Source organism: Synchiropus splendidus, chromosome 12 (genome assembly GCF_027744825.2).
Source record: "Synchiropus splendidus isolate RoL2022-P1 chromosome 12, RoL_Sspl_1.0, whole genome shotgun sequence".
Taxonomy (NCBI): Eukaryota; Metazoa; Chordata; class Actinopteri; order Syngnathiformes; family Callionymidae; genus Synchiropus; species Synchiropus splendidus.
Window position 1 is genome coordinate 9,610,635 of NC_071345.1, and position 14,880 is coordinate 9,625,514.

At 42.7% G+C, this 14,880-nt stretch overlaps 3 protein-coding genes across 6 annotated transcripts in view; all 3 read left to right on the plus strand.

The window, feature by feature from the left end:
- LOC128768014 (rho-associated protein kinase 2-like) overlaps positions 1–8,523 on the plus strand; it is a 33,671-nt gene extending 25,148 nt beyond the window's left edge. For 2 of the 4 annotated variants that reach the window (XM_053880516.1, XM_053880517.1), the window contains exons 29-33: positions 2,669–2,747; positions 2,865–3,132; positions 4,015–4,279; positions 4,771–4,852; positions 6,373–8,523. In XM_053880516.1, the coding sequence (XP_053736491.1) occupies positions 2,669–2,747; positions 2,865–3,132; positions 4,015–4,279; positions 4,771–4,801 (643 nt within the window). In that variant the 3' untranslated portion in view covers positions 4,802–4,852; positions 6,373–8,523. The remainder of the gene's footprint in view (positions 1–2,668; positions 2,748–2,864; positions 3,133–4,014; positions 4,280–4,770; positions 4,853–6,372) is intronic. The other 2 variants (XM_053880518.1, XM_053880520.1) reach the window with 2 other exon arrangements.
- Positions 8,524–8,652: 129 nt separating this feature from the next.
- LOC128768016 (leucine-rich alpha-2-glycoprotein-like) lies at positions 8,653–10,217 on the plus strand. The gene is made up of 2 exons (XM_053880522.1): positions 8,653–9,034; positions 9,093–10,217. Coding segments are annotated over exons 1-2 (987 nt in total). The 5' UTR covers positions 8,653–9,033; the 3' UTR covers positions 10,079–10,217.
- Positions 10,218–10,932: 715 nt separating this feature from the next.
- Positions 10,933–11,993, plus strand: LOC128768015 (leucine-rich alpha-2-glycoprotein-like). Its single transcript, XM_053880521.1, has one exon. The coding sequence runs from the start codon at positions 10,938–10,940 to the stop codon at positions 11,970–11,972; it is 1,035 nt and encodes a 344-aa protein (XP_053736496.1). The 5' UTR covers positions 10,933–10,937; the 3' UTR covers positions 11,973–11,993.
- The last annotated feature ends 2,887 nt before the right edge of the window (positions 11,994–14,880 follow it).

Sequence of the window (14,880 nt, forward strand, 5' to 3'; positions counted from 1 at the left end):
AGTAGTAATAAAGTAGTAATAATTGTAGTAACACCAACTGCCAACATTTGTTCTGTTTTAGTCTTTGTGCAAAAGCCATGTACTAGATAGCATGGAAATTTCAAAAGCACCCCCCAGACTAAAGCTCCGGTCCCAAGAGGATCACAAAGTGAAAAGTGAGGCTGTGCAGTTCGGTTTTACACTTTTCATGCCAGTTGGGAAACGAACGCTGAGATGTGTGTTGTCAGTCTTCTCTCATCTCTGAGGTGAGAGCCGTCCTCCAAACACGAACTGATTGTCATAAATATTTTATTTTTACTTCCCACCACGAGGTGCTTGGGTTTTCAGGCACGTCTGCCATTTCCCTGCTTAAATCAAACCCACAAACACGAGAGGCAGCGGCTCTACAAAATGCTTTTGTCCTCAAAGTTTGGTGGGAAGTTGTCAGAGTTGGCAATTCTTAGTCAGTGCTAAAACTTCGGCCCTCCAGAGGTGCTAATAATAATTCATGAGGAAGTTGATAATTGTGACGATGAGCGTAGCGACAATCATGAATAATCAAGTCATGTGGGGAAGTTTCTCTGATCACCACTCAGTAGCAGCTCCAAGCTGCATATTTAACTGTAATTAAAAATGTGTTTTAACCCTTCGTGGAGCGAATCAAAGTCACGCCAACCTATGCTCACTGACAACCAGAATAAATTCAAGTTGTTGCCAAGCAACAAGTCCATTTATGCGTGAGATGGTGTTTCGTTCCTTTTGGTCTGGAGGAATACAGTACACACACTGAGCTGGCATCGAGTGATTCACTGTGGTTTTGTCTGTTTGTCTGCTCAAACCTGGGATGGATGTGTGTTAAAGGTGGGTAATGAGGTTAGTGGACATGTGAACAGAAGGGCAGCAGGATCAGGCAGATGAGAGCTGGAGTTCATTGTTCATGGAGATGTAGAGGACAAGGTTATTGGGGGCTAAATGATCTCATCTCACATGTGAATGCTGTCTGAGGCAACGGCTGCTTTGGGCTTGTACCGAGTGTGTGGATCTGAAGTTCAGTCTCCGCTGGCAGGAATGCAGACAAAGACATTGAAAGAGGAAGATAAGGACACAAGTTTGTTGGGTCCTGGAAGATGGCTTCATCTTGGACACCAAGTTAGGACGAACACTGTAAATGGATGAGTGATACAAGTCAAAGTGTGAAGGACTTCTAGAAGAGTCGGGTTGGCACCCTCCTTGTGAAAAATAAGGGACATTTCTTGCCACGCCAGCCTCCGATTCTGCCAACGAAGCAGCTGCTGGTGCTTTGTGCTTTGACTGATAACTGCTAATAGCCAGGTAGCGACAGAGGTTGACGGTTTTCACCCAAAAAGAGTCAGAGTTGTGTCCTATTATTGTTCAGTAAGGAAGGCTTCATTTAAATACAAAATAATTCTTTTTTTTAAGAGCCGTACTCAAGCTTTTAGCATCACAGCTAATGCTCTCAAGTAAGAACATGTCTGCTGTGCGTGTTGTTGTGAGGAGTCTTCCTAAGGTGAGAACAATGTTTTGCTTGAGATGCTTGCTTTGCTAAAGCTAACATCATGTTGCGCTGATGAACGTGGTTGTAAGTTCGAATTTAAAGGTTGCCTGTAAGTGCTGGTTTTCGATTAGCACTAGTGATTATCTCTGTTTCTCTCTCGTAAGCATCACCATTATCGTAATTATCATCATCATAGCAGTATGAACGCGAGAGTCAGGGCTGCCTCTGTTTAAAAGTCAAACGTATTTCAAACGTGCAAAGACTGTAAACCGCAGGATTAAGCCCATTAGGGTTATTACAGAGTGAGATGGAAGTTTCAATCGCAAAGTGATTTAGAAAAGGGCTTCGCCCGGACCGCATTTCAAACAAATGAATCAGAGCACATCATCGCTGAAGAGGTTTTACGAGGCCACGGTGGGCGTTCTGGACATTGGTGATACCAACATGATCCTTGTGATTATCTTTGAGAGGAGTTGGCCCATTTATTCTCCCTTTTCATCCTAAAATGTACACACTGATCACATACTGCTACGCTTTCTTCACGTTGGTATTGCTGTTCACCAATATATCCACTAGGTGGCATCCCAGAGTCAAAGGTTTGTCACATCAACAAACCCCAAAACCAACATAGCGACTGTGGAAGAATTATTGATAATGTACCTCTAGCACAAAAGACAGACCTCCCAGCTTCTCCGGGCGCTGAAGGTTGAGGTTGATATCAATTGATCTATCCTACTTCTGATACCATCTGAAGCAGAGATAGCACCCAAAGCCTACTATTTACCTAAAGAGCCGTCTCAGTTGCGAGTCTGTGTCATATTGAGCGGGACATTTAGATCTGTTTGTAGTTTCTGGTTCAGTAGCCTCATACCTGGTGGCACTGACATGATTTCTCGCAGGACACGTGCAGTCGGTGGGTGGGGTTCACCACTTTGTAAATATGAGTGTGGCTCTTCAGGGGTGAAGATTTGCACCTGCAGAAATTCCTGCTTATTTTCATGAGCGAGCTCGACTCATGAGGAGAGGCTTGGTTAACTGCTGGTGACACTGGTTCCTGGGGGTCAGGCAGTATAGCATCTGGCCAACACCCAGAGCACAGCAACAGTGAAGCGGTTCCCGTCAACTGTTGTCCTCTGCACTGAGACTGATGGGTTGTCTCTCTTCCTCCCACAGTAAGTTGTTCCACGTCCGACCCGTCACTCAGACTGACGTGTACCGCGCCGACGCCCGAGAAATCCCTCGCATCTTCCAGGTGGAGCACTTGTACATGTCGCATAAATAAAATAGCGCTTTTCTGGAGCTGTCAGGGAGCTTCACTGTTTTCACTTCACATCCTCCGGTAACATTTTGTTTTTCTGTTCTCCCGCAGATCCTGTACGCCAACGAGGGCGAGAGCAAGCGCGACCAGGAGGTGGTGGTGGAGCCCACCCCGCACGGAGAGCGGCCCGCCTACATCAGCCACAAGGGTCACGAGTTCATCCTCACGCTCTATCACTTCCCCTCCAGCTGCGAAGCCTGCACCCGTCCTCTGTGGCACGTCTTCAAACCGCCGCCGGCGCTCGAGTGCCGTCGCTGCCACACCAAGTGCCACAAAGATCACCTGGATCGGAAAGAAGAGGTCATCGTGCCGTGCAGGGGTCAGTACACTCGCACTCCCACTCTCCTGAGTGGAAGTAGAGCGATAGAAACGTCTGTGAGGACGCATGAGTGCAGATGCTCCATTGTAATATATTTATACGCGTTTTGAACTTCCAGTTTTGAATAATATTTTAATGTTTATTGCATTTAATCACATAATTTATTATTTTCCTTTTCCACAATTATTCACCAAATATAAACTTTAAATCTTCAATTCTATGTAATGCGATATATTTTATTTTTTTAGACCATAGTGTTAATTTCCCACTTTTAAATGTATTATTAATCTTATTTATATTTTGGTATTATATTGTTTCATATTACAGTGTATTGTTTTTCCAAAATGGTGATATATTTTTAATACTACTTAATTGTTTGCTTTGTTTGTACATGTCTAGATTTAATCTATTTTTTATCTATTTTTATTTTTATTATATTTGATTAACTTCTTAATCTCATAATTTTCCATTTTGGGGTCAATAAAGAGCATCTATGTAATTAAAGCTCATTTTTTATATTCAAAGAGAGTTGAGGTTGTACTTCAACTCAAGATTTGCCCATGTATTTGTTATTTTTAACAAGTATGTTGAATTATTATTTATTTATTTATACATTTTAATAACAAATGTTACAACTGAGCTGGACTTAAATGGACTTGAAGAATGCGAATAAATAATATTGAATAAATAATTACAATTTTGTGTGAATACACTTCAGACATTGTTCTAACAGAGACAGTTTGGAATTTAAATACACATTTCTAGTGCACTAAAATGAGATTTTTATTCTAAAAAAACATTATTTTGGACAAAGTCACTCTTAAATGATCATTGTTCATTGATTGTGGCGTCGGTGCTGAGCGTCTATCTTCCTCTCCACAGTGAACTACGACATGTCCACCGCCAAGGAGCTGCTGCTGCTGACCAACAGTCGGGAGGAGCAGCAGCGTTGGGTCAGCCACCTCCTCAAACGAATCCCTCGAAAGCACCCCACCATGGGCAGCCCGCAGTCTGCGGCCCATAGCCCTCCGCAGGAGTCAGCCATGTCCTCGCCCAGGGCCTCCCCCAGACCCTCCCCCAAGGCCTCGCCGCGCCTGACCTCCCACCGTGGAGCCATGAAGATCATCGCACCGACGGGCAAGCCAGGGTGAGAGTGACACTCTGATGAAAATGTTTGTCTCACATCATTGTTTGTAGCGTTTCCTTATTAGCTCTAGATATTTTATTATTATTATTATTAAATGTGTACATCTAATAATTTTTGTTAAACCATATTTTAATATTTCTTTATTGAGTATCGGTTGTTTATATTTTCCTTGACTCAACTTCATTAACTGCCATTTTTCCTGTTCTATTGTGCATTAAAATCTTTCGTAAAACTGAATAATTTAGTTAGAAATGCGCAAAATGCTGCAGGTTATTTTTAGTGTGGAAAGGCTTTTATTCCACAGCGGGGGGTGAGATAACACGAGCAGCAACATAGGTACATGGTTGCTGTGTGCACATCAGTGGGGCGCCACATGTTTCAGGGCTCAGTAATTCGTTCCTGCAGCTTGTGCAGATGTAGCGCCCCCCCCCTAACTAACTGCACCACCTCCTCCTGTCACTCTGACCACCTAACTGGCTCTCGTCCCTCAGCAGTCGTCCCCTGCGCATCATCATGCACTGACCTGTGACCTCTGACCTCACCATTCTAACGTCTCTCTCTTGCTGGGAGGCTGTAAGTAGAAGCAGCGCTGCCTTGCTCACCTGCCCGCTCCTAATAACCCGACACAAGCAGCTCGCTCCTGCGTGTCCCCCTCTTGGTGATGAAGTGAACTGCACTTAATCGCACTGAATCTGAGGCCACGCTGTTTCAGGCCGGTTGATTTTGGCCTGAGCCACTGGAGTTGGTCGTTGGACGACGTCGACAATGATGACGATGATTCTTTCTTCTGAAGGAGATGAGTGAGGGAACTGAGCATGAGTTTGATCCAAACACAGCATGGACGTGTGATTTTTTTTTTTTTCTTTTGGAAATCAAGTTGTCGTCCTTCGTTCATTATTCAATTGAGAAATCTTTTTGGACTTAAAGTGATGATTTGGTGGGAAGAACTTATGAGAAGCCCATTCACCCTCAATTGTTAGACCTGAATTTAATTTGAACTTTTTTTCTAAAATAAATAATGTTAGAATATCATTGTGTCTTCCACACCATCATAGACTATTATTTCTAATTATTAGTATTATTATCATTATTGCTATCTCTTTTTAAAATTGTCATCAGAATCTTTTAACATAGAAATTGATAATGACTTTTAATATATTATTTACAGCAATTTTTTTGCTTGCCTTTAAGAATTCTCAAATGAAAAGATCTATGTTTAAATGTATTATATATAAAAAAAAGTTACATATATTAATTGTTCATTATTCAAGTATAATGGTGCATAAAATCTGTTGAATGAAATGGAATTCGTTGTTACATTTTTATAAAGAATATATATTTAATTGCTAAAAGGTTGGATTAATTTCATGTATTTTGGCATCTAATTTTATAATCTCTAATCTCAAATTCTAATTTTCTATCGTTGCCTGATGTTGGTGAAGCAGTGCAGGTTACAAGCAAAAAACAAAACCATATAAACAAAGTATAATTAATCTTTTATAAGGTAAAAAAAAAAAGTTTGCCTTTTCTGTATTTAATATAATAAATAAATTAAAATGAAGATTTAAGAAAAATGTTTTTTTCTTATCTAAGATGGGGATAAAATAAAATCTGAAAATGTGACTGGATTTTTTATCTTTTTACATGAGCTTTTCAGTCTTCAGTTCAACTCTGAATTTGGTAACTTTTCAGCTGGAGTGGTATTTGAACACAAATTATAAAGTAGTAGATGTCACACTTACAAGGTCAGTGAATGCAGCACGAGGTGTGAGAAAAGACAGTTGGCGGCGATGCAATCCTCATGTGCGACAGGGATAGATTCCCTGCTGATCGACCACTTCAGTAGCTGCTCAGATAAACAAATGTGAACTATATTCTGCGGGTGATTCTTAATTGAATACGGACTGAAGTGGGTGTGAAACATCACATGCACGTTTCCCCTCTGAAGCGTTTGATTCCGCTCCTGCATTGTGTGCGACTGCTTCCTTGTTGATTGTTTGTGGATTTTGTGTGGGTGTGCGTTTGATGTCCTGCCACTCTGCGTGTCGCCTCCCTCATTCTCACATCCCCTCCCTCTCCCTCTCTCTGCACAGTTAACCCTGGCGGCGCCGACCCGATCAATACACACCGGTGGATTCATGGACCAGGATCCAGTGCCTTGATTTGTTCCTACGTGAGCTGGGATGGACGCTCACTTGCGTCGTGTGTTTGTACATAGAAGTGTTGTGAGACAGGTGCGCTGCACCAGTCTTCTCTTTAGGTCTAGTTTTAACCAATGGTTTGTTGCCGAGGCGAGTTAAATGTGAACAGACAACTCTGGATGATGACTCCATTAAATCTCTTCATCTGAAGTGGTTGGCGTCTGATTGTTCCTCACCACCCGGTTTCAGATTTACTCCGTATCTGAACTGACTGGGACCAGAGTGAATGAGGGCACTTGTGTCTGATTCAGTGCAGTCATGGCTGCCAGAGAGGCTCGACCTGCCCATGTGACACGGTCGATTCATCACCGCCTCATCTTTTTATTCAATTTTCAACACAAATTGACCTTCTTTTTTTGACCTTCTGCTTGAATAATGGTCCTCTTTTTAACATGCTTGTGTCAGCAATTTCATTCAGCTGACATAAACGTGACAAATTACGAAGCTGGTCAATAACAAATATGAAAAAGGTCTTTGTTAATGGTCCTTAGAGGCCAGTATCTCCCTTCAATTTATTTAATTGTTTATGTGAAATATATGAAATATTTTTTTTGATATTTATTTAATACATTTTAAATTATTATATAAATCATCTTGGACAGAAATAATAGTTAAAATAAAAAATAAAGAAGATGAGCTATTACTGTAACGATTGAATCAAAAGAAGGTTGGATTATTGGATTATGTTTTTATTTATTTATTTTCTGTCATGAAATGGATCAATTCTTGATGATTTATTGTTTATTTTCCATTAATGATTATTTTCTTGTACATTTAATCAAATTTCAGGATCAAAATTGAAGATCAATCCAAACAATAATAATACTTCGATGAGCTATGATAATGATATGACAGAAAACATTCAGCGTGATTCAACATTTTTGTTGCACATATTTTTCAATGTAGGGTTGCTATCCCTTCCGTCTAAAATGTCATTTTAGTAGACAAGAATAGAGAGGTGACTCTATGTGTACCAACATAAACAAAGTGTTTACCTGTGACATATTTTTTACATTTGTGTTGCATCACGTTTGTTTTTATGTTATCATTTTCTCGTTCATTTCAGATTAGCTTAATTTCATTTTAATGTGGATTCTATAAGCTCTGTTGCAGTGAAGCTCGCACCACGGCAGTCAACACACCCATTGTTTTTAAAATCCATTATTATTGATTCAAAACTTCTCGCTCCACTGATGATTCACCAAAGCCTCTTTGCGTCCAAGATTCCCAAATTCCGAGTGATGTAACGGCATCAAAAGCAGCTGATCCATTATGGAAGCAGAGTTCTGTGAGTTCTTTGACGGAGCAGTGAAGTAGTGGGGGTCCCGAGGAAAAGGGGGCTCTCGTGGGGACTGAAGTTTTACGCCCTCGTGTCCTGAAGCTTCCCGGAAGATGAATAATGAATGTGGCAGCAGCGTGAGCCTGTTAGCAGGAGTGAGTTCAGACAAAGACAATTGCAAAAACTCCAAACATTGATGAGCATTATTCCTTATTCTGGGTCCCCGGGAGTGGTGTGAGGGAGGATCCAGTCCCGACCTTGGACACACGGTAGCATGGCAAATGTTGATCTGCTTTCAAAGGGACCAACTTGAGACACGTGTGAACGGACCTGCTCATCCTGACCGTCTTCCTTGTCCTCTGCAGACGCTCAGATCCTGGTCCTCTCCCTGTCACTGGGCCTCCTTCCAGGATCCTCCATTTTAGCATGTTGCCATTTGTTAACTTCACTTCACTGACCCTCACTTCACACTTCACATGATTCATCTTGCTAGTGATGCTAATTGCTAGCTTGCCACCCTTTTTCTCTTTCACACTGAAAAGTGACTGTTGACGTCATCAAACATTTGAATTCAAATGCCTGTTAATTTCACTTAAAAAATGTGATGAAATAAAATTATTAGCGCAGTCAGCGAAAAATGTACAGCTGCTTTCGACTTGGAGTAAAAGCTAATTTTGTTTTGTTTTTGTGTTTCCATTTATCTTTTCGTTCTGGTAGTAAAACATGGTGGTCTTGTGAGAACCTTGTTGCCCAGTGTGTTTGATAATAGTTAGCATCAGTGGCTTCAAAAATGAGAACTGATTCCGAACGCTCCTCGCACAAGCTCCGCCCACAGTTCCCATAAAAACTGTCGCGCACTCGCAGCTCTGATGAATTGGGGAGCAGATTATGGACTTGTGGTGCTGGAGGAGCTGCTGGCGTGAGTGGCCTGGAATAAATGTTTCAGAGCAGCCTGCAGCTCCTGCCTCCCATCATACATAATGTAATGCTTCATCATGTTGCCCATCTGCTACGATCGGACGCCGCGCCGCTCACATCCTCCTGCTGGCTCGCCCTCAGTATTACGCAGGTGGTGGGTCTGAGGGCCTCAGGTTGCCTCCATCGATGTCCTTTATTCCACGGCTCGTCCCTGCAGCTCCAGCCGCGGGTCTGTTGCAACTTTGTTTGCTCTGAGTAATGAGTAATTTGGGCTTTTTAAACGACTCGGCAGTTTGCAGTCGCTGCTGGACTTTGCTGAGAGGCCAATAAACATCCCTCTGTGGAGCTCCGACATCAGTAGGTCTCCCTCACGTTGTTATTTTGGATAAAATATGACTTCCTTTTGCTTTTGCAGTGAAGAACCTTTGGGTCTCAGTGGTCTTCTTCTGGTTGGTCTGCGTCAGACAGAGAGCCGACTCGTGTCCGGCGGCATGCACTTGCTACCAGAGACGGGCCGAGGTGGTCTGCAACGAGGTCCCCCTGAGCGAATACCCCTCCGACCTCCCGGAGAACACCCACATGCTCACCATCCAGTTCACCAACATCAGCTCCATCTCGGAGCGGCACCTGAACGCCACCCCTCAGCTGCGGGAGCTTCACCTCTTCAGCAACCAGCTGAGCAGCCTCTCCCCTCACCTGCTCCGCGGCGTCCCCCACCTCACTGTTCTGGATCTGACCGGCAACAAGCTGAGCCACCTGCCAGCGGAGGTCTTCAGCCACGCGGCCCTCCACAGCTTGGTGCTGAAGAACAACATGATTGAAGACGGCAGTCCCGACTGGCTTCCAGAGAACAGCACTCTCACCTGGCTGGATCTCTCTGGGAATCATTTGAAGAAGATGCCCACGGAGCTGCTTCAGAAGCTGCCACACCTGGAGAACCTGGACCTGTCCAACAACCAGCTGGAGATGCTGCCTGTAAAGTCTCTGGATTCCCTGACCAAACTGGAAAGACTCAACCTGCAGAACAACCAGCTCAAGTCGCTGGACGCGTCGGTATTCGCCAACAACCGCAACCTGACCTACCTGTACCTAGCTCGGAACAAGCTCAGCCAACTTCCTGCCGATATCTTCTCACAGCTCAGTCATCTGAAGCTCCTGAGTCTGGACGACAACAGGCTGAGCCACATCCCGGTGGGTCTGCTGGACTCGCTGAAGATGCTGGACGAGGAAGGACTGGACCTCACCAACAACCCCTGGCTGTGCGGCGGCACGATGAAGTACCTGTGGAAGTGGATGCTGGAGAACAAGGAGAAGGTTTTTCTCCGGCAAACCGTCACGTGTGCCGAGCCCGAATCTCTGAAGAGTCGAGCGGTCGAGTCACTGAAAGAAAGTGAGCTTTGATGCGGCGCTTTTAGAAGTAATCATCATATAGTGGCCAAAAGCTCGGGTTTATTTGAGCTCTTGAAGGTCAACATTAAAATATGGAGCCTTGGAGAACAGTCTCTTTTTTCTGACTAAGTCTTTATCAGAGGGGATTTAAAATATCACTCTAGTTTCTCTTCAAATGGCAGCTGAGTTTGGAGTCTCTGCCTTTTTCTTCAGAGTTTGACCTTCTCAAAATGCTCCACAAAGCAGACCAAAAAATCTGTCATTATTTTTATTAAATTTTATTTTAAAAAATAATTTTGGTGAACTGCTTTTTATAAAGAAAGAGATATGTCTGATTCACCAAAAAATAAAAATAAATAAATAAATGTCAGTGTATGGCAAAATGTATGTGTGGTACTGTCAAATGTTAAATAAAATAATAATAATCATAATTATAATCAACCCAACAGGAGGCAAGAAGCTTGTAACATAATAAATAAAAACAGCTAGTGTCAGGAAAAATGATTCACCTTTTATCTTTATTTTATTTTGTGGAGGACCCCAAAACATTCTGATCCAAGGCGGGGAAAGAAAAAAACATTTAAATAAACAAAGAAAACTGACCATCACAGTCTTCTGCAGGGCAAGAAGACCACCGCATGACCTCGTGGAAAAGAGGCAGAGGCAATAATTTGGACTTCACATCTACAAGAGTCAAAAGAATAAACAAAAAAGCACTTTTCTTAAATACCCTGGAAAACTCTCCGCCGTCACCACCCTGGTTTGTTTGCTCGACTGTGTTTGTCCCTTGCAACACTTGTCCTGACTGACGGGAACAAAAGTCCCTCCATTATATAAATCCGGCTCAAGTTCAGTTTTCCAATTCTCAGCCATGGTCTGGTTCCTCGCCTCCCTGTTGAAAATGGACTTCCTGCTCCTGCTGCTCACCTTCAGCGCTGCCTCTCAGACGTGCCACCATACAGGAGAACCGTGTCCAACTGTGTGTGCGTGCTCCTCTTCAGGAACTTCAGGACTGGAAGTGAGCTGCTCCAACGCCTCCCTGACCCACTTCCCCACCGAGTGTCTCCCTCTGGACACCAGGGAACTGTCCATCCAGTCCACTAACCTCAGCGAGATAACGGCGAGTCATCTCAGGGGTGTTCCTCAGCTGAAGAACCTTCAGCTCTACCACAATAAACTGAAGCTTCTTCCAGCAGATATCCTGAGACATGTCTCCAGCTTGGAAGTTCTGGATCTCACTGGGAACCAGCTGGTTAGTCTTCCACCGAACATATTCCACCACTCCGCCCTTAGGAGTCTGATCCTCAAGAACAACTTGATGGAAAAACTAGACGCAGAGTGGTTTTCTGACAACAACGCCCTCACCTGGCTGGACTTGTCCGTGAATCGTCTTGCAGAGCTCCCTCACGCTTTTCTTCAAAACCTGAAGCATCTCAAGATCCTGGACTTGAGTCAGAACCAGCTCAGAGTGATACCCCCCGACTCTCTGAAGAACCTCCTCCACCTTGAAACCCTCAACCTCTCTGGGAATAAACTCAGCACCCTCAATGCTTCCACCTTCTCCCACAACAGGAGACTTGTCCAGCTGTTCCTGCAGGAGAATGACCTCCACCATCTGCCTGCAACCATCTTCCAGGGTCTCCACGGACTTGAGATGATCCTCCTGACCCAGAACAAGTTACAGCATCTGAATTTTGGACTATTAGACGACCAAAACTCCACACGTTTTCAGTTGCTGCTATCGATGAACCACTGGAGCTGTGACAGACAGATTGAGTATTTGTGGAAGTGGATTTGTGACCACCCACATAGAGTTGTGTTTTTGCAGGAGGTCCTGTGTTCTGGACCTGCAGCTCTGGAGAACAGACAAGTTGTGTCTTTAACACGTGCTGAGATAATGTCATGATAAATAAAGGATTCAAAAACACATCAACAGAAGGAGTCAACACAAACAAAGCAATAATTACAACATACACTACTACTAATAATAATAATAACAATAACTTGAAAAACATCATCATAATAGTTAGCCATGAAAAACAGACCATGAGGGGGGAAACATTGCTATTATTTCCGTCTTTTAAATCTTGAAAAAAATACCATCTAAGGATTGAAAAATATATAAACAATGTATAATAATAATAATAATAATAATAATACTTTTCCGTCACACAAGAAAAATGCTCATAAAGCTGATGATCTATTAAAAAAATTAAAACCCATCTGGGAACATACAGGTCATGTCTGTATAGAAAGAATGTTTTAAAACTTGTGTTGCTAATTTTAATAACATGACTTTGACAAAACTATTTTGGATTAAACATTCACATTTTTATTGCTTTTTAAAAATATATTTTGTTGTTTATGCATTTATTAGCATGACAATGCTATGTATGCTAATATAGAGCTAAACGTAGCACCACATGCTAATCGGCAGCTAAAAAAACACATCCATTTCTGATCATCGGAGTGAATAATTTTCTGCTTCAAATAACAAGGATTTCACTGCTGCTCTCCTCCCTCTCTTTTGGATCCCGTCCATCCCTCGTTCGACACACAACAGACTGTCCTTTATTAAAATACACTCCACAGCAAGAGTGCTGTAAATACAGACACAGACAAAAACAAACAGGATTTCTTCACCACCGTTCTGTGCTTCACAGTTTGCAGCTTTATTACAGTTGTTTTTAATGACGCGTGGGCGCGTGTGTGAGTGGGCAACACGGTGGCGCAGTCTTCCAGCTGACCTCCTCTCCATGTGTTTCAGAGCCCCTCCTTTCTTTCTTTGGGTTCCTCTCCAGCTCCCATCGATCATGTGTTGTCTCCACGTGCTTCATGGCCCCGCTCTTAATCACCATCAATCTGATGCACTGTGATTAATAACTCGTAAAAATCTATAAAGTATGACTTTCCCTTGAGGCGGTTACTTATGAAAATGAAACCATGATCGCCAATGAACCTTGGAGAGTTGGAGAGAACTTTGATTTATCCTCTCTGCTGTGGAGACTTAACAATCTTCGCCTCGCGTCTGTGAGTTGCAAATCCAAGTAGGAGTTATAAAAGTGGAGTGTAACACATACTGTATTTACTCCAGCTGCGGCAATATTACAGAGGTAGTGGAAAGTTTTGGGGGCGCTGAGAACTGACTTACTGAAACTGTCAAGAATTTACTTGGTTTTTCTTGTAAGACGCCTTTTCAAGCACACAAAAAAATATTCTGATATTTGAGAGTCTTTCAAATTTCAAGCGTGTCAGAACACTTTATCCAACCACTGTGACTAACTTTTCAAGCTAACTCCATTTTCAAGTTTCACAGAACAGGAACATCTTCTTCCCCTCTGCCGTCAGACTGTTGAATTTGTTATCAGCCTTTGTTATTTTATTTTATTTTATTTTATTTTATTTTATTTGACAGCACTTTATTCCAAAGCACTTTCCCAGTTGGTGGGATCTCCACTGACCATGCCAATAAATCTGATTCTGATTCTGATTCTGAAGCACACAAAAAACTTATTGTAATATTTGAGTGTCTGGAACACTTTATTGACGTCTCTTGATGTAGGTCCAAAAGTTAGGAATCCAATTCCAAGTACATAATCCAAGACCAAACGTAAACAGGAAGTCGAAGTTTTGAATCGTGGTACAAAAACAACGTACAACAAAAGAAACAAACACATTTCCTCTTCATCCCGTGGGTTGTCTAGTTGCTTATATCCAGACGAGTCACGAGGAAAAATAACTTTCAAGGACGTCACTGTGTTATTCTCTGACTCCGCTAACTGGAATTCACTGATCTCTGATTTTAAACTATGTCATTCACAGCTCCGATTCCACTGTATATATGTATGCACTGCTAAGATACTGCATCAGAAATGTGTTGTTTTGATGGTTATATTTTAATGCTAAGCATATTAAGTATGTTTCCCAAGATGAGTCAGCAATATGAATAATCTTTCTCCACAGTTGAATGCTAAAATGTGATTCAGCTTTTTATTTATTCAAGTATAAATCACCTTTAACAAATGTGATGCCACGAATGCTAAGGTTGTAGCAACTACAGTAGGAAGGAAGCAAAACGGCACTACTTTTAAAACAACAAAATTTCAAATTTGAACCTCTAAACCCTTAACTCACGCGAGCAATTGAGTCCATGTACCGTGTCGCAGCAGACTCTGTGTTAGGAATCCTGTAGTCAGGCACTTAGCTGAGGCTAACGTAGAAGATGCTATGGCTGATGGCAAGGAGTGATGAGATCCCGTCTTTCATTTTGGAAATACAGTGGTACCTCGGTTCTCGACCACAATCCGTTCCAGATGGCCATTCGGGAAGCAATTTGTTCTAAATCTGAATCGATTTTTCCCATTACAATGAATGGAAAAAGAAACAATGAGTTCCAAGCCTTAAAATAGTCTTTTGTAGGAGTGAATGTAGAGTGTCTGCTGCAGGTGCGCTGTTCCTCTATGTGTGTGGCCGCTGCATGTGGGAGGGGTTGCCGAGTGAGTGACGTCTCTCCAGAAGTGAAGAGGTGCCCGGTGCGTGTCCAGCTCTGAATGTGCGCTTCTGTGCAGTTTGGCTGTGACAAAGTCATAAACCAAGTAACGCTCTGTCCCAGACTTGCCTCATCCCTGTCCCAGCTCCAGCCCACAACAGGACATCAAACCCTGGAGTGCGCGCTCCAGCCTCAGAGGTGTCGATCTCCGATTTTATTTTGTAACTCCTCCTTAGATTTGCAACTCACGGAAGCGAGGCGAAGATTGTTAAGTGTCCACAGCAGAGAGGATAAATCACAGTTCTCTCCAACTCTCCAAGGTTCA

Bases quoted from the DNA above. Each gene is read 5' to 3' on its own strand.
- LOC128768015 (XM_053880521.1), top strand. From the start codon at position 10,938: ATGGTCTGGTTCCTCGCCTCCCTGTTGAAAATGGACTTCCTGCTCCTG.